General features: G+C 48.9%; 2 protein-coding genes across 2 annotated transcripts in view; one reads left to right on the forward strand and one right to left on the reverse strand.

The window, feature by feature from the left end:
- LOC119484981 (NACHT, LRR and PYD domains-containing protein 12-like) overlaps positions 1 to 21,379 on the reverse strand; it is a 956,516-nt gene that overhangs the window by 698,215 nt on the left and 236,922 nt on the right. The window lies entirely within an intron of this gene.
- Positions 1 to 21,379, forward strand: part of LOC119484977 (spectrin beta chain, non-erythrocytic 1-like) — a 36,265-nt gene that overhangs the window by 11,945 nt on the left and 2,941 nt on the right. Inside the window, 34 exon segments of the mRNA XM_037764176.1 lie at positions 2,832 to 2,983; positions 3,769 to 3,942; positions 5,039 to 5,130; positions 5,322 to 5,402; positions 5,675 to 5,790; positions 5,885 to 5,997; positions 6,916 to 7,103; positions 7,274 to 7,391; positions 9,110 to 9,268; positions 9,433 to 9,735; positions 9,924 to 10,077; positions 10,315 to 11,185; positions 11,276 to 11,369; positions 11,371 to 11,414; positions 11,501 to 12,257; positions 12,746 to 12,948; positions 13,383 to 13,473; positions 13,596 to 13,742; positions 14,241 to 14,504; positions 14,789 to 15,013; positions 15,355 to 15,444; positions 16,073 to 16,351; positions 16,570 to 16,700; positions 16,891 to 17,095; positions 17,194 to 17,568; positions 18,527 to 18,771; positions 18,854 to 18,992; positions 19,305 to 19,389; positions 19,488 to 19,684; positions 20,060 to 20,169; positions 20,293 to 20,341; positions 20,677 to 20,891; positions 20,972 to 21,145; positions 21,331 to 21,373. Coding sequence (XP_037620104.1) covers positions 2,832 to 2,983; positions 3,769 to 3,942; positions 5,039 to 5,130; positions 5,322 to 5,402; positions 5,675 to 5,790; positions 5,885 to 5,997; positions 6,916 to 7,103; positions 7,274 to 7,391; positions 9,110 to 9,268; positions 9,433 to 9,735; positions 9,924 to 10,077; positions 10,315 to 11,185; positions 11,276 to 11,369; positions 11,371 to 11,414; positions 11,501 to 12,257; positions 12,746 to 12,948; positions 13,383 to 13,473; positions 13,596 to 13,742; positions 14,241 to 14,504; positions 14,789 to 15,013; positions 15,355 to 15,444; positions 16,073 to 16,351; positions 16,570 to 16,700; positions 16,891 to 17,095; positions 17,194 to 17,568; positions 18,527 to 18,771; positions 18,854 to 18,992; positions 19,305 to 19,389; positions 19,488 to 19,684; positions 20,060 to 20,169; positions 20,293 to 20,341; positions 20,677 to 20,891; positions 20,972 to 21,145; positions 21,331 to 21,373 — 6,683 coding nt within the window.

Here is a 21,379-nt window from a genome sequence, read left to right on the forward strand (position 1 = left end):
GTTGGTACCGATGGATTCATCAGGTTTTATAGTTTACTATGATACCAGGATCTTCACTCTGCGTTAAAGAAATTAGTGGAATTTGCATTAACATTATCGCGTTTACTTTGACAGCCCTGGTTATATTATATATATTTATATATAACAAACAGAAATCTATTGATAGAATTAAACTACTACTAATAATAACAGAGTTTACATGTTCTCCCCGTGTTAGTGTGGGTTTACTCCGGGGGCTCAGGTTTCCTCCCACAGTCCAAAGACATGCAGGTTGGGTTAACTGTTGACTCTAAATGTCCTGTAGGTGTGAATGTGAGTGTGTTAGGTTGTCTGTCTCTACGTGTCAGCCCTGTGATAGTCGCCCCCCCCCCCGCGGCCCTGAACAGGATCAGAGGTTACAGATGATGAATTATAATAACAGAGAAACTCTCAAATGTTCAACTGAAACTGGGAATGTCAGGAATCATTTTCATTTTTTACAGTGTATATTATATGGAGGGGGGGTTTCCTCCTCCTCCCCCCTCTGTTTGCAGTGGGCGGGGCTTGTGTGTGCTTGTGTGTGTGTGTGTATGTGTGTGTGTGTGTGTGTGTGTGTGTGTGTGTGTGTGTGTGTGTGTGTTGGAGGGAAACAGAACAATCAGAAGAAGAATGAAGCTGCTGATGATGACACACACGCACACACACGCACACACAAACACACGGCGCTCGGCGGCGTCTCGTTGACCTCTGGACTCTCTGGACTCTTTTTCTTTCACCTCCTGAAACACGAGGACGTCTTCGTCTTCGGCTGCATGTCCACTACGTCTATTTTCTTCTTCTTCTGTGGTTTTAAACCCGTCTGCAGTTTCAGCTCATCCTGGGAGATTCTTCTCTTTTGAGTCCGGAGGATTTTATTCACGTTTTTAAAGCTCGTTAACGGGAAGGTTTTTATTTCTGTTTGATGTGAACTTGTCTGGATTTAAAGGAGAGAAGATCTTCACTTCTTCTGTGGTGGAATCATCTGAAACGCTGCTGGACTTCAGCCTCAGAGATGAACTGAAACTGTGAACTCCGCAGCAGGACGCTGGTCTTCTTCTCCTGTTGGATCTCTATATTAATATAGAATCTAGATCTAGATCTAGATCTAACTACTAGGGGGGGGTGATGGAGGTGGAGTGGGCGTCGGCCGACTCGACTCAGTTCAACTACACCCAGCTGGAGGGTCGATTCAAACAGCTACAAGGTAAGAAGAAGAAGAAGAAGAAGAGTCTGTCAGCGGGGTCACTGAGAGGTCAGGGGTCAGAGGTCAGAGGGAGCAGATGATGTTTCAGTCAGAATCTGAAAGAGCTCTTGCAGCGTCCTACCTGATGACATCACGTTATGTCGCAGCCTGATTCGATGATCTGCCGCCGCGCCTGTTAGCAATAGAGTGGCGAAGCCCCGCCCCTTCCTGTGACCACAGTGGGGCCTTTTTTCAGAAAAATATGAATGTTAGTCAACGGAGAGAGACAAATACGTTTTGTGATCCCGTTTGAATTGATCCATAAATCACACAAATGATGTTTGAACATTTAAAAGATCATTTATCAAATCCAGAAAGTCTCAGTTTTTAGTCAAACTGTTGAAGCATCAGAAAATTTTATTTTATCCTCTGTGGCTTCTAGACGCCGACAGTAACGTTAATATTGCCGTTGCATAGCAGCGGTGTTCTCACCACTTCACCACTTGAACGCCGAGAACAGGGATCAGCAGTGTGTTCCAATCCGCGTACTTCTGCACTTACACTTACTATTTTGAGTGCATAAGTGCGTTCACACTGGGAAGTGCGGCAAAATGCAGTGCACTCAAAGTACCCGGATGTTGTACTCAAACGGTCAGATCGTTGCGTGTGGAACGCTGGACACTTTCCACACTCAAATGTCGCCATCTTGGCTACGTAGCGGAAGAGGTGGGACTACGACCACTATTCAAACATACGTAGATAACAGAATAAAACAATACAATACGTAAACATACCAGTGTATTATCAGCCAACAGGAGGACACATCGTAGGCGACGACGTTGGAAATGTAATTTCCACTCTGCTTTCATTTTTTTCTTCAACAAAGCAGGCAGATATTTTGGCGGTAGTTGACGGGTAAATCCTGAAGGAGGCAGCAGCAACACAAAGGATGCCAGCTGCCGTAAAACCCCGAAGAAGAAGAAGATATTTTGGCGGGTAGCGAGCCGCGGTCAAATATTGCGATCGCCATTTCTGGTCAGTGCGCCGCAGAGTATTTGATTTGAGACAACCCTACCCCGTTGAAATGTACGCACTACTCAAGTGAGTACAGAGTGCACACAGTGCACTACATTGACGTGTACTTCTGGAAGTACGTGGATTGGAACACACTCCAGGTCTCTCAGTGTCTCTGAGAGTTGGACACTATGGTTGGTCCTCTGCGGACGTCTCTGTTGATGTGGTTGAAGCTGTCGGTGATCTTTGACCTCCTGGTAGTTAAAGTTTAACCGGCAGGTCCAGAGTCAGTTTACTGATGAACATCGTAACGTAACACCAACATGATGACGCCGTAAACACCGTCGTCTTTTAATCTCTTTAATTAAAGACGATGAAGACGAGTGGATGATGAAGTTTTCTGTCAACATGAATTAATAAAAATAATCTGTTGTTGACATCAGCTGACTGAAAGACAACGCTGATTATTGATTATTGATTGTCTGTCTGTGTGAAATGACCTCAGAGTGACCTTCAGACCTTCAGTAAACCCACAAGTTAACAACTAACAAGCTAATGTGGCTAACAACTCTGTGTGTGTGTGTGTGCGTGTGTGTGTGTGTGTGTGTGTGTGTAGATGAGCGGGAGGCGGTGCAGAAGAAGACCTTCACTAAGTGGGTGAACTCTCACCTGTCCAGAGTCTCCTGCAGGATCACAGACCTGTACGTGGACCTGAGGGACGGACGCATGCTCATCAAGCTGCTGGAGGTCCTGTCTGGAGAGAGACTGGTACAGTACACAGAGTACACGCTAAATACACAGAGTACACACTAAATACACAGAGTACACACTAAATACACAGAGCACACGCTAAATATACATAGTACACACTAAATACACAGAGTACACACTAAATACACAGAGTACACGCTAAATACACAGAGTACACACTAAATACACAGAGTACACGCTAAATACACAGAGTATACACTAAATGCACAGAGTACACACTAAACACACAGAGTACACACTAAATACACAGAGTACACGCTAAATACACAGAGTACACACTAAATACACAGACTACACGCTAAATACACAGAGTACACACTAAATACACAGAGTACACACTAAATACACAGAGTATACACTAAACGCACAGAGTACACACTAAACACACAGAGTACACACTAAATACACACAGTACACATTAAATACATAAATCCTCCTCTCCTCCTCCTCCTCTCTCTCCTCCACCTCCTCCTCCTCCTCCTCTCTCTCCTCCTCCTCTCTCCTCCTCCTCCTCTCTCCTCCTCCTCCTCCTCCGCCTCTCGTTCTTCCTCGGCCTCTCTTCTCCTCCTCCGCCGCTCGCCGCCTCCTCCGCCTCTCTCTCCTCTTCTCTCCTCCTCCTCCTCCTCCTCCTCATCTCTCTCCTCCTCCCCCTCTCACCTCTTCTCTCCTCCTCCTCCTCTCCCTCCTCCTCACTCCTCCTCCTCCTTCTGCTCCTCCCTCCTCCTCCCTCCTCCTCCTCTTCTCTCCTCCTCCTCCTCCTCCTCCTCCTCCTCCTCCTGCAGCCTAAGCCCACTAAAGGTCGGATGCGTATTCACTGTCTGGAGAACGTTGATAAAGCTCTCCAGTTCCTGAAGGAGCAGCGGGTTCACCTGGAGAACATGGGTTGTCACGACATCGTGGACGGGAACCACCGTCTGACGCTGGGCCTCATCTGGACCATCATCCTCCGCTTCACGGTAACCATGGAGACAGGTCGTGATGCTGTTACCCGTCTCAGTCTCATCAATAAGTTTTTCATGAGTTCAGACGTTAACAGGAGAGTTTATAATAGATAATAATAATTAATAAAGTAATTAGTTCTCCTCATCTACCTGTACGGTGGCTCATTAACATAAAATACTCAATCATGTGAATAAATATATAAGATAACTATGAAACAGTGATTATTATTATTATTATTGATTATTGAGGTAACACTTTATAATAACCATCATTTATAAATGCTACATTTCTAGTTAATTAAACTTGGTTCAAATAAACTTATATAAATAAAATAAAATAAGATTAAATTGAATTAAATTGAACAAAACAAAATAAAATGTGATAAGATAAGATAAAATATGATAAAATAAAACAAAGCAAAATAAACTGAGATAAAATAAAATAAGATACAATTAAATTAAATGAAATTCAATTCAATTAAACAAAAATAAAATAAAATATGTTAAGATAAAATAAAATAAAACAAAATATTTCATGTTAATAAACTTCAGCAGATAGAAAACGTTGAGCAGGTGGAGAAGCTGCTGCTGAACTTTATGACTCTTCTGGCTGGCTTCTGATTGGTCGACCTCCTCAGGTGTAAGTTATTAAACAGCTCAGGTTAAAGTCCAGGTATGCTCACGCAGACTGTCGTCATGGAAACCCAGCCCGGGTGACATCACACAGTCCTGGATCGACCTTTGACACTTTGAAAACCTGAAAGTATTCATAGGCTGAGGTTAGTGTACTCACCTGTACACATCAGACAGGTGGAGGTTAGTGTACTCACCTGTACATACCAGACAGGTGGAGGTTAGTGTACTCACCTGTACACATCAGACAGGTGGAGGTTAGTGTACTCACCTGTACAGGTGGAGGTTAGTGTACTCACCTGTACACATCCGACAGGTGGAGGTTAGTGTACTCACCTGTATACATCAGACGGGTGGAGGTTAGTGTACTCACCTGTACACATCAGACAGGTGGAGGTTAGTGTACTCACCTGTACAGGTGGATGTTAGTGTACTCACCTGTACAGGTGGAGGTGTGACTCTTACTGGTGTGTTTCAGATCCAGGACATCAGCGTGGAGACTGAAGACAACAAAGAGAAGAGATCAGCTAAAGACGCTCTGCTGCTCTGGTGTCAGATGAAGACGGCAGGGTGAGACTCTGATTACTACAGTACTACTACAGTACTACTACAGTACTACTACTATTCATTACTACAGTACTACTACAGTACTACTACTATTCATTACTACATCATTACTACAGTACTACTACTATTCATTACTACAGTACTACTACTATTGTTTATTGACATATCATTTTGTTGGATCATTGCTTCTTCAGGTATTCCAACGTGAACATCCACAACTTCAGCACCAGCTGGAGAGACGGCATGGCCTTCAACGCTCTCATCCACAAACACAGGTAACACCTTCATCATCTTCATCATCATCATCCTCCACAAACACAGGTAACATCTTCTTCATCATCATCATCCTCATCATCATCATCTTCATCTACAAACAGTAATTCCAGATTTCCATCCATCCTCTTCCTCTTATCCCTGCAGGTGGCGGTTCCATGTTGTTCTTTCAGGCTGACACCATTAAATCTTGAAAACAACTTTATTGATCTCAAACGTTAAACCTTTTCCAGCTGTGTTGACATTTGTAAATAAAGTTGTTTCCTATTTCCAGGCCCGATCTGATCGACTTTGACAAACTGAAGAAGTCCAACGCTCATCACAACCTGCAAAATGCTTTCAACCTGGCGGAGCAACACCTGGGCCTCACCAGTCTGCTGGATCCAGAGGGTAAGATCCTGAACCAGTTTAACTAAACCAGACCGGAACACACACATCCAGTTATGTGTGTTGCAGTTATTAAATGTTGTTGTTTGTGATGCAGATATCAGTGTGGACCATCCTGATGAGAAGTCAGTCATCACCTACGTGGTGACGTTCTACCACTACTTCTCTAAAATGAAAGCTCTGAAGGTGGAGGGCAAACGCATCGGGAAGGTCAGAGAACACATTCACAACACCAACAAACCTTTGTAACCAAAAGATTATATCAGGACACAGTTATTGATCTGATGTATTCACCAGATCAATATCAGAAATATCTGTTCACATCCAGTGATGGAAGGAATTATTAAGGCAACGTAACATGAAACTTGTCCAGAAACCCTCACAGAAGCCAGAAAGTGATGCACGAGGGATAAGACAATAAAAGAAGAGAGAGTTAAGTTGAACGTCCTCGGAGCTGCTCAGAGATCTCAACAGTCTCGACTGACTCTGTTAGAACTCGTCTCGACTGTTAGGACTCGTCTCGACTGACTCCGTTAGGACTCGTCCCGACTGACTCTGTTAGGACTCGTCCCGACAGACTCTATTAGGACTCGTCCCGACTGACTCTATTAGGACTCGTCCCGACTGACTCTATTAGGACTCGTCTCGACTGACTCCGTTAGGACTCGTCCCGACTGACTCTTTTAGGACTTGTCCCGACTGACTCTATTAGGACTCGTCCCGACTGACTCTGTTAGGACTCGTCTCGACTGACTCCGTTAGGACTCGTCTCGACTGACTCCGTTAGGACTCGTCTCGACTGACTCCGTTAGGACTCGTCTCGACTGACTCTGTTGGGACTCGTCTCGACTATTAGGACTCGTCTCGACTGACTGTGTTAGGACTCGTCCCGACTGGCTCTAGAATCTGACTGCACATATTATGTCTTTGTTCATTTTCAGCCACATAAAGGATTCTACTGTTTGGATTGAATGGTTCAGTTCTGATCTCTACCAGATAATCCTGCCTCCTGAGTCCCTACCTTCGGCGAATGTTTTGGAGTTTAATTGATGGGATAATAATCTGAATGTAACCGCGAGGAGTGTCACACTGCGATATGACGGGAGACGTTTCTGGGTTTTTTTCCAGGTGTTGGATAACGCCATCGAGACGGAGAAGATGGTCGAGAAGTACGAGTCTCTGGCCTCAGACCTGCTGGAATGGATCGAACAGACCATCATCATCCTCAACAACAGGAAGTTCGCCAACTCTCTGGTCGGAGTCCAGCAGCAGCTTCAGGCCTTCAACACCTACCGGACCGTGGAGAAACCTCCAAAGTCAGAACCGCCTCTTCGCAGTTTGATCACGCAAAACAAACTTTCAGTAGCACACACTCACTGAGAATATGAAATTCAACTGTTAACAACACCATCATCAATGGTTACCTCTTCCTCCTCTCCACCCGTTCTCCACCTCCTCTGCTTCCTCCTTTCTCTTCTGTCTCCAGGTTCACAGAGAAGGGAAACCTGGAGGTTCTTCTGTTCACCATCCAGAGTAAGATGAGAGCCAACAACCAGAAGGTCTACATGCCCCGAGAGGGAAAACTCATCTCAGATATCAACAAGGTGAGAGCTGCTCCACCTCCAGGTCTGAGCTTCACATCGTCCTACTGAATATAACACTGTCAGTGCTTCTAAACAACCTGAGGAGATACAGGACTCAGTATTTAAGTATTAACCATGAATGTCAGTGAATTAATTGAATCAATACAGCCGTTTAGAAGCCATTCTTACAGCGGAGGAGTTGAGCTGTGATATTAGCTTCTGTACAGCGGCAGAAGCTAATATCAGGGGGGTTTTCTTCTTCTCCGCCAGAAGAAAACTTTCTACTTTTTAGAGTTAAATGCATCAATCTGGAGCACTTTGAGAGCTAAATGAAGAGGCGGATCTATGAAGAACTTTGAGCTCTAGTAAACAATTTAATCGGGCGCCTGGGTTAGCTCAGTTGGTAGAGCGGGCGTCCATGTATTAAGGCTTGGTCCTGACCGCGGCGGCCCGGGTTCGAATCCGGCCTGTGGCCCTTTCCGCATCCACTCTCTCTCTCCCCCCTTTCAAGACTCTATCCACTGTCCTGTCAATAAAAATGGAAAATGCCCCCAAAAAAATAACTTTAAAAAAAAAAAACAAAAACAAAAAAAATTTAATCAGACAGGGTCCGCGACATCGCCGCAGATCCCTGACGCACTGAGGACAGTCCGCCCCAGTAGACAGATGACCCTCCCCTCAGGGAGATAGGGCGCACTGCGCAGCGAGCACTCCACGGCGCCAGGAAGTGGCGAGGTCCAGGTTGAGGGGTGCTGTAAAACTCCCAGTCGGCGCTGCGAACCACATTCACTTCCGGGCCTTTCCAAGCCGACTGCACAGACTCCACCCGTGTAAAAATAGTTTCAGATCATTATGAAACCGTGTCGGGTTCGATGTCAGATCACTTTGATTTCAGTTGAATTAGGCTACACAACGGTTGATATGATTGGATACAAATCCAACATGTTAGACGCCATATAGACATTATCGACAACGTTCTACCTGGCTTTGGCCCCGTTCACACCTGGTATTAACATGCGTCCTGAGTGATCCGATCACAAGTGGACTAAGTACAGGTATGAACGCACTCGAGACGCATTGAGATCCGATCACTCAGACCACATTCAGAGGTGGTCACATTAAGGACCCCCCTTCTCTACTGCCTCGCAGCATGGAAACAGCCTCTCTGTTCTACTGTATCCTGTCGGTACAACTGTATTTTATTAAAATATATCTTGTTTATAGGTTACATATCTACAGCCTAGAGACAGGAAGTTTTTCCTCACCAAAATTTACTATGTTTGGAGCGTTATTTAACCTCCTTCCCGACAAGCTAGTATGACAGGGTTGGTACCGATGGATTCATCAGTTTTTTTCTAGTTTACTATGATACCAGGATCTTCACTCTAGCTTTAAAACTGAGCTACAGCCTCTGAAAGACAGTGGAGTTGGTCGGGATCGCCGGCGCGGTCTTCTTAAATATTGACAGCTGAACTTCATTACGCTGGATAAGAGATTAATTTTGTATTCAGTACAGGTGAATCTGTAAACTCAATAAGCTTTCAGACCCTGAACCAGGCTCACAGGGACTGAGGTGGACTACAGTTCGGTTCTTGGAGGTCTTCCTGCATCCAGCAGTAAAGTTCATGTAGATGCTGTTTCTTTCACGGCTCTAAATAACTTAATTAAGAAGTGTGTGATGATGATGGTGATGGTGATGGTGATGGTGATGGTGATGGTGATGGCGTGTTCGTTGTCAGGCCTGGGAGCGACTGGAGAAGGCGGAGCATGAGAGGGAGCTGGCTCTGAGGACCGAGCTGATTCGTCAGGAGAAACTGGAACAACTTGCCAGACGCTTCGACCGCAAGGCGGCCATGAGAGAGACCTGGCTCAGTGAAAACCAGAGACTGGTGTCACAGGTAAGAGGATGCACCGTCGGCAGCAGCTAATAGGTGCTGCTCCACGTTAGCGTCAGCTGCTACAGCATTCAAACCTGCTAAATCCTGTCCTGTCTCCACCCAAAAGGGAGACATTTATTATTGTTGGTTTCATGAATGTCCTGCCGCCTCCATTGTCTCTCCAGGACAACTTTGGTTTCGACCTTCAGGCTGTCGAGGCGGCCACCAAGAAGCACGAGGCGATCGAGACGGACATCACGGCGTACGAGGAGCGTGTCCAGGCCGTGGTTTCTGTGGCGAGGGAGCTGGAGGTGGAGCACTACCACGACATCAAACGCATCACGGCGAGGAAGGACAACGTGATCCGTCTGTGGGAGTACCTGCTGGAGCTGCTGAAGGCCCGCAGGCTGAGACTGGAGATGAACCTGGGCCTGCAGAGAGTCTTCCAGGAGATGCTCTACATCATGGACTGGATGGACGAGATGAAGGTACGTCGCTGAAACAAACCCCACCCTCACATGGTGAGGAGATGGAGATTTAATATCTGTTAGTCTGGTACAGAGAGGTCCAGGACGGGTTGGCTTCCTCGGAGCGATCCTCTTCTTATCTCTGAATTCCAGGAGGAAGCTGATGGCTGCCGTCCTAACGGTTGATCCTCTATGTCTTTGGTTTCCAGATGATGCTGCTGTCTCAGGATTATGGGAAGCATCTATTAGGGGTGGAGGACCTGCTGCAGAAACACGCCCTGGTGGAGGCAGACATCGCCATCCAGGCTGACCGAGTGAAGGCAGTCAGCACCAACGCCACCAAATTCTCCGTCAACGACGACGGTTAGCAGCCTGATCTGTCCTCTTCCCTCCGTTGAATGTTCTGTCTAATTTCTTGGATGTTCTTATTCATCATGTTTTTTGTTCTTGTTTTTAACAACTGACTTCCTAACAAGGAGCAGGGACTTTTACTTTGATGAGCTCAACCAGTGAAAGCTTCTTCCTGTACTGGTTTGTGGCAGCAGCGTACAGTCTAGATTAATTCATACCTTATAAACGTAATCGTGTCTTCCTGTCCAGGCTACAAGCCCTGCGACCCTCAGGTCATCCAGGACCGGGTCTCTCACCTGGAGTTCTGCTACCAGGAGCTGACCCAGCTGGCCGCTGAGCGCCGCGCCCGCCTGGAGGAGTCCCGCCGTCTCTGGAAGTTCTTCTGGGAGATGGCCGAGGAGGAGGGCTGGATCCGTGAGAAGGAGCAGATCCTGTCGTCTGTCGAGCACGGCAAGGACCTCACGGGGGCGCTACGCCTCCTCAGCCAGCAACGCGCTCTGGAGGATGAGATGAGCGGCCGCGCCGGCCACCTCAAGTACACCATCGCAGAGGGTCAGGAAATGGTCCAGGCCGACCACTTTGCTGCCACCAAGATCCAGGAGCGCATCGATGACCTGCAGGCTCAGTGGGCGGCGCTGGAGCAGCTGGCGGCGGTGAGGAAGAAGAGGCTGGAAGAGGCTCTGGCGCTGCACCAGTTCCAGGCTGATGCAGATGATGTTGACGCCTGGACGCTGGACGCCCTGCGCATCGTCTCCAGTGGAGAGACTGGCCATGACGAATTCTCCACACAGGCTCTCGTCAGGAAGCACAAGGACGCGGCGGCAGAAGTGGCCAGCTACCGCCCGGTCATCGACTCGCTCCACGAGCAGGCCGCCTTACTGCCTAAAGAGGATGCGGAGTCAGAGGAGGTGCGTGGACGTCTGGTTGGCATCGAGGAACGCTACAAGGAGGTGTCAGAACTGACGAAGCTGAGGAAGCAGGTGCTGCAGGACGCTCTGGCGCTCTACAAGATGTTCAGCGAGGCAAACGCCTGTGAGGTTTGGATCGACGAGAAGGAGCAGTGGCTGAACAGCATGGAGATCCCCGAAAAACTGGAGGACCTGGAGGTCATACAGCACAGGTAGGACTACAGGTAGATGCTGCATACATGTTTGTGATTGTACGTCTCTGTTAGCCAGCACTGAGTTCATGTGGACCGTCTCCTCGGCAGGTTTGAGAGTCTCGAGCCGGAGATGAACAACCAGGCGTCTCGTGTCGCTGTGGTGAACCAGATTGCCCGGCAGCTGATGCACAATGGTCACCCGAGCGGAAAAGGACATCAAGAGCCAGCAGGACAAACTCAACAACAGGTACTGACTGATAGAGTCCATTTGACCATGAAACTATAGGTGTGATTGTACCTGTCGACTGTGACGATCCTCTCCTCTACTTCTAGGTGGAGCCAGTTCCGCGACCTGGTGGACCTGAAGAAGGATTCCCTGAACTCGGCTCTGGGTGTGCAGAACTACCACCTCGACTGCAACGAGACCAAGTCCTGGATCAAAGAGAAGACTAAAGTCATCGAGTCCACCCAGGAGCTGGGCAATGACCTCACTGGGGTCATGGCCCTGCAGCGCAAACTGACCGGAATGGAGCGCGACCTGGCCGCCATCGAGGACAAACTGGCCGATCTGCGAGGCGAGGCCCAGCGGCTGGCAGAGGAGCACCCGGACCAGGCGAAGGCCATCACGGGCCGCCTGGCTGAGATCACCGCCGTCTGGGAGGAAATGAAGAACACTCTGAAGAACCGCGAGGAGTCACTGGGCGAGGCCAGGAAGCTACAGCAGTTCCTGCGCGAGCTGGACGACTTCCAGTCCTGGCTGTCTCGCACTCAGACGGCCATCGCCTCCGAGGACATGCCCAACACGCTGGCCGAGGCCGAGAAGCTCATGGCCCAGCACGAAAACATCAAGAACGAGGTCCAGAACTACGAGGAGGACTACCAGAAGATGCGTGACATGGGAGAGATGGTGACGCAGGGCCAGACGGACGCGCAGTACATGTTCCTTCGACAGAGGCTGCAGGCGCTCGACACCGGCTGGAACGAACTGCACAAGATGTGGGAGAACCGACAGAACCTGCTGTCTCAGTCTCACGCCTATCAGCTCTTCCTTAGAGACACCAAGCAGGCCGAGGCGTTCCTCAACAACCAGGTAAACAGATTCACCTCACTGCAGTCTAGTTTAACACCTTTAACCCCGGGTTCATGACCCCCCGTGTCCTGGGGTTCATGTTGATCAGGACTGGACCCATGCTGACCAGAGAACCTCATCTGATGTTTCTGCTCTGATAAGAACCCATTGACATCCTTCTCGGATAAGTTCTGGTCTCTGTAACAGAACTGGTCACTCTGTCCAACACTTTGGTCCAAATCAAAAAAATGTCTCTAATAAAATCTTTACTCAACCAGATCAGGATTCATGTATTGTCCTGATTAACATGGATCCTCAGAGGAACCTCTAGCACTACCATCCACACAAAATGTCACACACAGATCTCAAAACCAATCAGGTGATTCGCTCCAAATTTCCAGAAGATGAACCCTTATGATGTAATAATTACCTCATGACTTTTCCCCTGGAGTCGTGCTCGACATAGACGTACCCTGTAGCTATCTGAACCCTGTGTCCTCGCCCCACAGGAGTACGTCCTGGCTCACACCGAGATGCCCACCACTCTGGAGGGCGCCGAGGCCGCCATCAAGAAGCAGGAGGACTTCATGACCACCATGGACGCCAACGAAGACAAGATCAACGGCGTGGTGGAGGCCGGCAGGCGGCTGGCCAGCGACGGAAACATCAACGCCGAACGTATCCAGGAGAGAGTCGCCTCCATCGACGACAGGTAGACATCAGTTCAGTTCACAGTTCAGACATCTGAGACTTCATGAGACTGTTTTTAGATGAGCTTTGTTAAACAATAACCTCCAACAAGATGCAGCCTTACTGGCCTCTATAGACCCGTTTATACAGACCTCTTTCCTGTTAGTAACCATGGTGACGCGTTTAGTGGGCGGAGCGTTAAGTGGAGGCAGAATAATTCTCTGAACACGTTAGTTAACGCTGGCTAGCAAGTATTATTGGCTTGCTTTTTTTAACAATGGCTGAAGAAAATCCTAGTTTCTCTCAATATGTGCCGTCACTCACTCTCCAGGATCACCAGTGGTAGTTGAGTTACTTTTCCTTCCAGTAGGAGAATCTGTTGCCTGGTTATTAGTGAATAAGGACGCCTCCGTTATGTGTTGGCGTCCTGGTCTGACCTCGTCCTCCATGTTTCAGGCATAAGAAGAACAGGGAGGCTGCAGTGGAGCTGCTGATGAGGCTGAAGGACAACAGAGACCTGCAGAAGTTCCTGCAGGACTGCCAGGAGGTCAGTCAGTCATTAACGGCGGGTTCATCCGTCCAACACTTTGGTCCAGAAGCAGATAGAAGTGTATTGATCTCAAGAGGATGAACCCTGATAACATGTAATGTCTGTGTGTTTGTGTCCAGCTGTCGCTGTGGATCAATGAGAAGATGCTCACGGCTCAGGACATGACCTACGACGAAGCCAGGAACCTGCACAGCAAGTGGCTGAAGCACCAGGCCTTCATGGCCGAACTGCAGTCCAACAAAGAGTGGCTGGACAAGATCCAGAAGGTACCGGGTCTCAACCCTCTGCTGGATCAGAACCGTTTTCCAGTTTGTTACTGAGAGTTTCCAGTTTGTTACTGAGAGTTTCTTAGTTTGCTACTGAGAGTTTCTTAGTTTGCTACTGAGAGTTTCTTAGTTTGCTACTGAGAGTTTCTTAGTTTGTTACTGAGAGTTTCTTAGTTTGTTACTGAGAGTTTCTTAGTTTGCTACTGAGAGTTTCTTAGTTTGCTTCTGAGAGTTTCTTAGTTTGTTACTGAGAGTTTCTTAGTTTGCTACTGAGAGTTTCTTAGTTTGCTTCTGAGAGTTTCTTAGTTTGTTACTGAGAGTTTCTTAGTTTGTTACTGAGAGTTTCTTAGTTTGCTACTGAGAGTTTCTTAGTTTGCTACTGAGAGTTTCTTAGTTTGCTACTGAGAGTTTCTTAGTTTGCTACTGAGAGTTTCCTGGTTTGTTACCGAGAGTTTTCCTGGTTTGTTACTGAGAGTTTCCTGGTGTGTCTGGCTGCAGGACGGCATGCTGCTGGTGTCAGAGAAGCCGGAGACGGAGGCGGTGGTGAAGGAGAAGCTGTCTTCGCTCCACGCCATGTGGGAGGAGCTGGAGTCCACCACGCAGACCAAAGCTCAGTGTCTGTTCGACGCCAACAAGTCGGAGCTGTTCACTCAGAGCTGTGCCGACCTGGACAAGTGGATGGGAGGCATGGAGGGTCAGATCCAGTCCGACGACTACGGCAAAGACCTGACCTCCGTCAACATCCTGCTCAAAAAACAACAGGTACTCTCACAGTAGTACTGCAGTACTCAAACACCACGCAGTACTGCTTTTACATTAATACTTCGTTGATACAGGATGTAATGAACATTCTGATGATATTTCTGTACTCAGGTAGTAGTATTTTTACACTGTGCTAATAATACAGGATCCAAATACTTCTTCCACCAAGGATTACCACTACTATTATCAGAAAGAGTAGTAGTAGTACTGTCAGCTGTAGTAGTAGCAGTACTGTTAGTATCAGTAGTAGTACTCTGACTCTAACCCCCCCTCACCCCCCATAGATGCTGGAGAAGCAGGTGGAGGTGCGCCAGCGGGAGGTGGTGGAGCTGCAGAGCCAGGTGAAGGCTCTGGGTCAGGAGGTGAAGGACACCGACGAGGTGGACGGGCGGCGGCAGCTGGTGGAGACGAAGTTCCAGCAGCTGTTGGACCCACTGAGACGCCGCAGAGACTTCCTGGTCGAGTCCAGAGAAGTTCACCAGTTCAACCGAGACGTGGAGGACGAGATAGTACGTAGACCTGAACGTAGACCTGAACGTAGACCCGAACATAGACCTTGAACCAGAGAGTCCACGTGTGTCTCTGTGTTTCATATTGAGACAAAATTCGCCGACTAGAGATAATCAGTTAGTCCGTCAACGTCCGTCACGGTTATTATAACTGATTCATCGTTTCAGTCATTTTTTTTAAGCAAAAACATTTTCCTGATTCTTGATTGATGTGAATATTTGTGTCTTTATGAGAGTAAATTAAATGTCTGTGAGCTTCGACTCGACAAAACGAGCTTCTGAATATGAGGACTTCTAATGAATATCAATATAATTCTACCGGTGTGTGTTCTGTCCTCCAGCTGTGGGTTCAAGAGAGGAATGCCGTGGCCACGTCCACCGACCACGGACACAACCTGCAGACCGTCCAGCTGCTCATCAAGAAGAACCAGGTGAGAGAACCGAATACAGAACATGTTCTGACAGAACCACAGAGAACTCATGCTGATGTGCATCAGATCTCAGATACCGGACTGATCTGAGGCTCCTAAAATCAGAATCCGGTTTATGGCCGAGTCGGTTTTAAACAAGGAATTTTTTTTGGTGCATAACTATAGAACCTTTTAGTGATGAGGTCATGATGAGGTCATGATGAGGTCATGATGAGGTCACGGTGTTAGCTGGAGGCTAAACAAAGGAAAGACTGGAGGCTAACTAACACTAGCTATGACTAACTGTGATTGGAGGCTCTAGCGAGCTACAATATCAGAGAAACGTTTCAGAGATGGAGAGTAAATGTTGTTAATATTTAGTCTTCTGCTAGCTGTTAGACTAAACTATTAGCAACCCTTTCTCCCCGTCTCTGAAACGCTTCTCCGATATTGTCCGACTCTCTTTGTGACTGACTTTACTGAAGGATAGTTAACTATAGACATCCAAAGATTTATACGCCCTCAATTTATCTTTACAGCGCTGCCGTTGGCTACCAGCCCGCTGGTCGGATAATCAATAATCAATAATTAATAATCAGTGATCAGTGATCAGTGGTGATTGATGGGCGCTCGTCCTCTTCCTCCTCAGACTCTGCAGAAGGAGATCCAGGGTCATCAGCCTCGTATCGACGACATCCTGGAGCGCAGTCAGAGCCTCCTGAAGGACGACTCCTCCAACGCAGATGTGATCCGCCAGCGTCTCGCCGACCTGCGGGAGCTGTGGAGGCAGCTGATGGAGGAGGCTGAGCGCCGCCACGGCCGCCTGGAGGAGGCGCACAAGGCCCAGCAGTACTACTTTGATGCGGCCGAGGCCGAGGCCTGGATGAGCGAGCAGGAGCTGTACATGATGTCAGAGGAGAAGGCCAAGGTGAGGTCATATTCACAACACTTCCTGGTGTTCTTTCACAATAAAAGCTGTATGACCCACTAAAGCACATTAAAATACAATAAAGTCTGCTGAAGGAACTGGAGAGAGCAGAAATATAGAGAAGTTCATGAGTAAAGAAAACATAACTTGACAAATGTAATATCTTCTGAATCGATATAACGACGTCCAGTGATGTAACATTAACGTGTTCTGATCAGGACGAGCTGAGCGCCGTCACCATGCAGAAGAAGCACCAGATCGTGGAGCAGGCGGTGGAGGACTACGCCGAGAGCGTCCACCAGTTGTCCAAAACCAGCAGAGGACTGGTGGCTGACGGACACCCCGAGAGGTGTGTTTTACTGCACCTGTGAGGAGACGCAGATGTCTGACATCAAACTATTTAAATATTATCCACAGTGTTGATTGTTGATGGACCCGTCTGACCCGCCCTCACAGTCCTGGATCAAACGCTGTTTTCTTTCTGTCGTTGCCATAGTAACAGGACTATGTGTGTGTGTGTGTGTGTGTGTATGTGTCAGTGAGCGGATCAGCATGCGCCAGTCTCAGGTGGATAAGCTGTACGCCGGCCTGAAGGACTTATCAGAGGAGAGGCGGGGCAAACTGGACGAGAGGCTCCGCCTCTTCCAGCTGAACCGGGAGGTGGACGACCTCGAGCAGTGGATCGCTGAGCGGGAGGTTGTGGCCGGGTCGCACGAGCTGGGACAGGACTACGAACACGTGACTGTACGTTACTAACCCTGTTACTAACCCTGTTACTACGGTTACCACGACTGAGTGTATTATTACATCCTGACCTCTGACCCCGTGTGCTCCCTGCTCAGATGTTGCAGGAGCGTTTCCGTGAGTTCGCTCGGGACACCGGGAACATCGGTCAGGAGCGCGTGGACGCCGTCAACCGTCTGGCGGACGAGCTGATCAACGCCGGTCACGGCGACGCGGCAACTGTGGCGGAGTGGAAGGACGGGCTGAACGAGGCCTGGGCCGACCTGCTGGAGCTCATCGACACCAGGACGCAGATCCTCGCCGCCTCCTTCGAGCTCCATAAGTTCTACCACGACGCCAAGGAGATCCTGGGACGCATCATGGACAAACAGAAGAAGCTGCCGGAGGAGGTCGGCCGCGACCAGAACACCGTGGAGACGCTGCAGAGGATGCACACCACCTTCGAACACGACATCCAGGCCTTGGGAACACAGGTCAGTCACGCCTAACCTGCATTATGGGGACGCAGTGGGTTTATGAGGACGCAGTGGGTTTATGAGGACGCAGTGGGTTTATGAGGACGCAGCGGGTTTATGAGGACGCAGCGGGTTTATGAGGACGCAGCGGGTTTATGAGGACGCAGCGGGTTTATGGGGACGCAGCGGGTTTATGGGGACGCAGTGGGTTTATGGGGACGCAGCGGGTTTATGAGGACGCAGTGGGTTTATGGGGACGCAGTGGGTTTATGGGGACACAGTGGGTTTATGAGGACGCAGTGGGTTTATGGGGACACAGTGGGTTTATGAGGACGCAGTGGGTTTATGGGGATGCAGTGGGGTTTATGGGGACGCAGTGGGTTTATGAGGACGCAGTGGGTTTATGGGGATGCAGTGGGTTTATGAGGACGCAGCGGGTTTATGGGGACGCAGTGGGTTTATGGGGACGCAGTGGGTTTATGAGGACGCAGTGGGTTTATGGGGATGCAGTGGGTTTATGGGGACGCAGCAGGTTTATGGGGACGCAGCGGGTTTATGAGGACGCAGTGGGTTTATGGGGACGCAGTGGGTTTATGGGGACGCAGTGGGTTTATGGGGACGCAGTGGGTTTATGAGGACGCAGTGGGTTTATGGGGATGCAGTGGGTTTATGAGGACGCCGTGGTTTTATGAGGACGCCGTGGTTTTATAGGGACGCAGTGGGTTTGTGGGGACGCAGTGGGTTTATGGGGACGCAGTGGGTTTATGAGGACGCAGTGGGTTTATGGGGACGCAGTGGGTTTATGTATTTTCATGAACGTTAGGTTACGTTACGTTGGCTGCTGACTCCTGTTTCCTCATGTAATGAATGATCTGATATAATGATGATATAATGAACAACATGACCCCAGTCAGTTCCACACAGGGAGGTTTACTGAGCACTGGTATCAGTGTTTGACCTTTGACCCGGTGTGCAGGTGAGGCAGCTGCAGGATGACGCGGTGCGCCTCCAGTCGGCGTATGCCGGAGATAAAGCCGACGACATCCAGCGGCGGGAGAGCGACGTGCTGGAGGCCTGGAGGAGTCTGCTGGAGGCCTGCGACGGACGCAGGGTCCGCCTCCTCGACACCGGGGACAAGTTCAGGTTCTTCAGCATGGTCCGAGACCTGATGCTGTGGATGGACGACGTGATCCGGCTCATCGAGGCCCAGGAGAACCCCAGGTACGCAGTCGGCTCCGGTCTGCCCAACACCAACATGTGATCTGATAGAAGCTGATAAACGAAGCTGTGTTTCTGTGTTCAGAGACGTGTCGTCAGTGGAGCTGCTGATGAACAACCATCAGGGCATCAAGGCGGAGATCGACGCCCGAAACGACAGCTTCACGGCCTGCATCGAGCTGGGGAAGTCCCTGCTCGCCAGAAAACACTACGCTTCAGAGGAGGTGAGGACGGGCAGAGAGTCAGCAGAACAACGCCGTGTTGGATAAATGTTACCGTCGTTCAAACACATCCAACAGCTCAACAATATTTGGTGTAAAGGTTGTAGTATAGCGAGACAGTTATTTAAGTTATTAGTTATTTAACAAGAAGATTTAATTTAACGAGAAAAAGGATTTTATTATACAAGAAGAAAGTTGTAATTTAACAAGAAGAAAGTGTTTCTGAACTCGGCCTCCAGGTGAAGCTCATCACTGACATCATGCGACACACAGGTACAACAGGTGTGTAATTAGTGTGTTGGTGTTTGTGTTCAGATTAAAGAGAAGCTGCTGCAGCTGACGGACAAGAGGAAAGAGATGATTGACAAGTGGGAGGACCGATGGGAGTGGCTACGACTCAGTAAGATTCACACACTCATTGATCTGCATGAAACACAAACACAAAGGTCAGAGGTCAGAGGTCAGTGATCTAACCCTAACCCTGACCTTAACCCTCAGTCCTGGAGGTGCACCAGTTCTCGCGGGACGCCGGCGTGGCCGAGGCCTGGCTGCTGGGTCAGGAGCCCTACCTGTCCAGCAGGGAGATGGGTCAGAGCGTAGACGAGGTGGAGAAGCTCATCAAACGCCACGAGGCCTTCGAGAAGTCCGCCGCCACCTGGGAGGAACGCTTCTCTGCTCTGGAGAGGCTGACCACGGTGAGGGGGGGGGGGGGCAAAAACACGCCACACGACACAAACATGCCACACGCCATGGTCATGTGACCAAACTAAAGAAGCTCAGTTTAAATTCATCCAGAGACAAAACTGTCTAATCTATAACATTAAAGTCTGTCTGTCTGTCTGTCTCTCTGTCTGTCTCTCTGTCTGTCTCTCTGTCTGTCTCTCTGTCTGTCTGTCTGTCTCTCTCTCTGTCTCTCTCTCTGTCTCTCTGTCTGTCTCTCTGTCTCTCTCTCTGTCTGTCTCTCTGTCTCTCTCTCTGTCTGTCTCTCTGTCTGTCTCTCTGTCTCTCTGTCTGTCTCTCTGTCTGTCTGTCTCTCTCTCTCTCTGTCTGTCTGTGTGTGTGTCCTCCAGCTGGAGCTGCTGGAGGTGAGGAGGCAGCAGGAGGAAGAGGAGAGGATGAGGAGGCCTCCGTCTCCAGAGCCGGTGGTGTTTCAGGAGGAGGAGGATCAGCAGCAGCAGAGGTGAGAGATCCTCGTTCACTTCAACAGCTTTAGTTACTCTACAGAATCAGATTATTAAAACTAAATCTAATCAACTAATAAATGTTGATGTAAATAACCTGATGTATTTCTGTGTCTCTTCAGTGGAGTTATCACTCAGAACGGACTCCCGTCAGACCAGGACTCTCCTCGGGTCAGTACTCTCACTGATGACCTGCGTTCTCTCTAACAGCCAGCAGGGGGCGACTCCTCTGGTTGTATAGAAGTCAATGAGAACATGAGCCGACTTCGCTCTTGATTTATTACCTCAGTAAACATTGTAAACATGAGTTTATGGTCTCAGTCGCTAGTTTCAAGTCTTCTTCAATACAGCATGATGTTCATTAACTGAAGCTATTACATCGCTCTCTTCAAAGCCACCAGACTCCATTCATGAAAACAGTAATTTAACCTCTCAGAACACGGGAGGAAACCTGTAGACCTGTAGGTGGTTTTGGTAATACCTGTCCCTGTGTGCTTCCTGTTCAGGATGGCGTGGACGGTGGAGATCTGGTGAACGGCGTCGCCGAGCGGAGCTCCAAGGAGCCGAGCCCCGGCGCCTCGCCGACCTCCGGCAGGAAGAGTAAAACCAGCCAGTCATCCACGCTGCCCTCCAAGAACCAGGACTCGCCCTCCTCGCAGCTGGAGGGACTCCTGCACCGCAAACACGAGTGGGAGGCGCCCAGCAAGAAGGCCTCCAACAGGTAACGCAAAGATCCTCCACCGCAGCAAGATGTCTCACTCCTCTGTTCATCACGTGACCCCGCTGCTCTGTGATTGGCAGGTCGTGGCACAACGTGTACTGTGTCATCAACAACCAGGAGGTGGGTTTCTATAAAGACAGCAAGGCGGCGGCTCAGGGAGTCCCGTACCACAGCGAGGTTCCCGTCAGCCTGAAGGATGCCGCGTGTGACGTGGCGTCAGACTACAAGAAGAAGAAACACGTCTTCAAACTGCGGTAATAACACTCTGACGTTTCAGGATGTTTCTGACACTACGAGCGGTTTTAAGTCCCAGCAGTAAAACTTTGGATTTATGTTAAAATTTGCAGTGTTATGATTGATAAATCTGCTTTCTGCTGATCTGAAATCAGCTCTAACTAACAGCCGTCAGTGATCTTCATGCTTCCTCTCTCTGTTTCAGAGTCACTGATGGAAACGAGTTTCTGTTTCAAGCCAAAGACGAAGTGAGT

Source organism: Sebastes umbrosus, chromosome 3 (genome assembly GCF_015220745.1).
Source record: "Sebastes umbrosus isolate fSebUmb1 chromosome 3, fSebUmb1.pri, whole genome shotgun sequence".
Taxonomy (NCBI): domain Eukaryota; kingdom Metazoa; phylum Chordata; class Actinopteri; order Perciformes; family Sebastidae; genus Sebastes; species Sebastes umbrosus.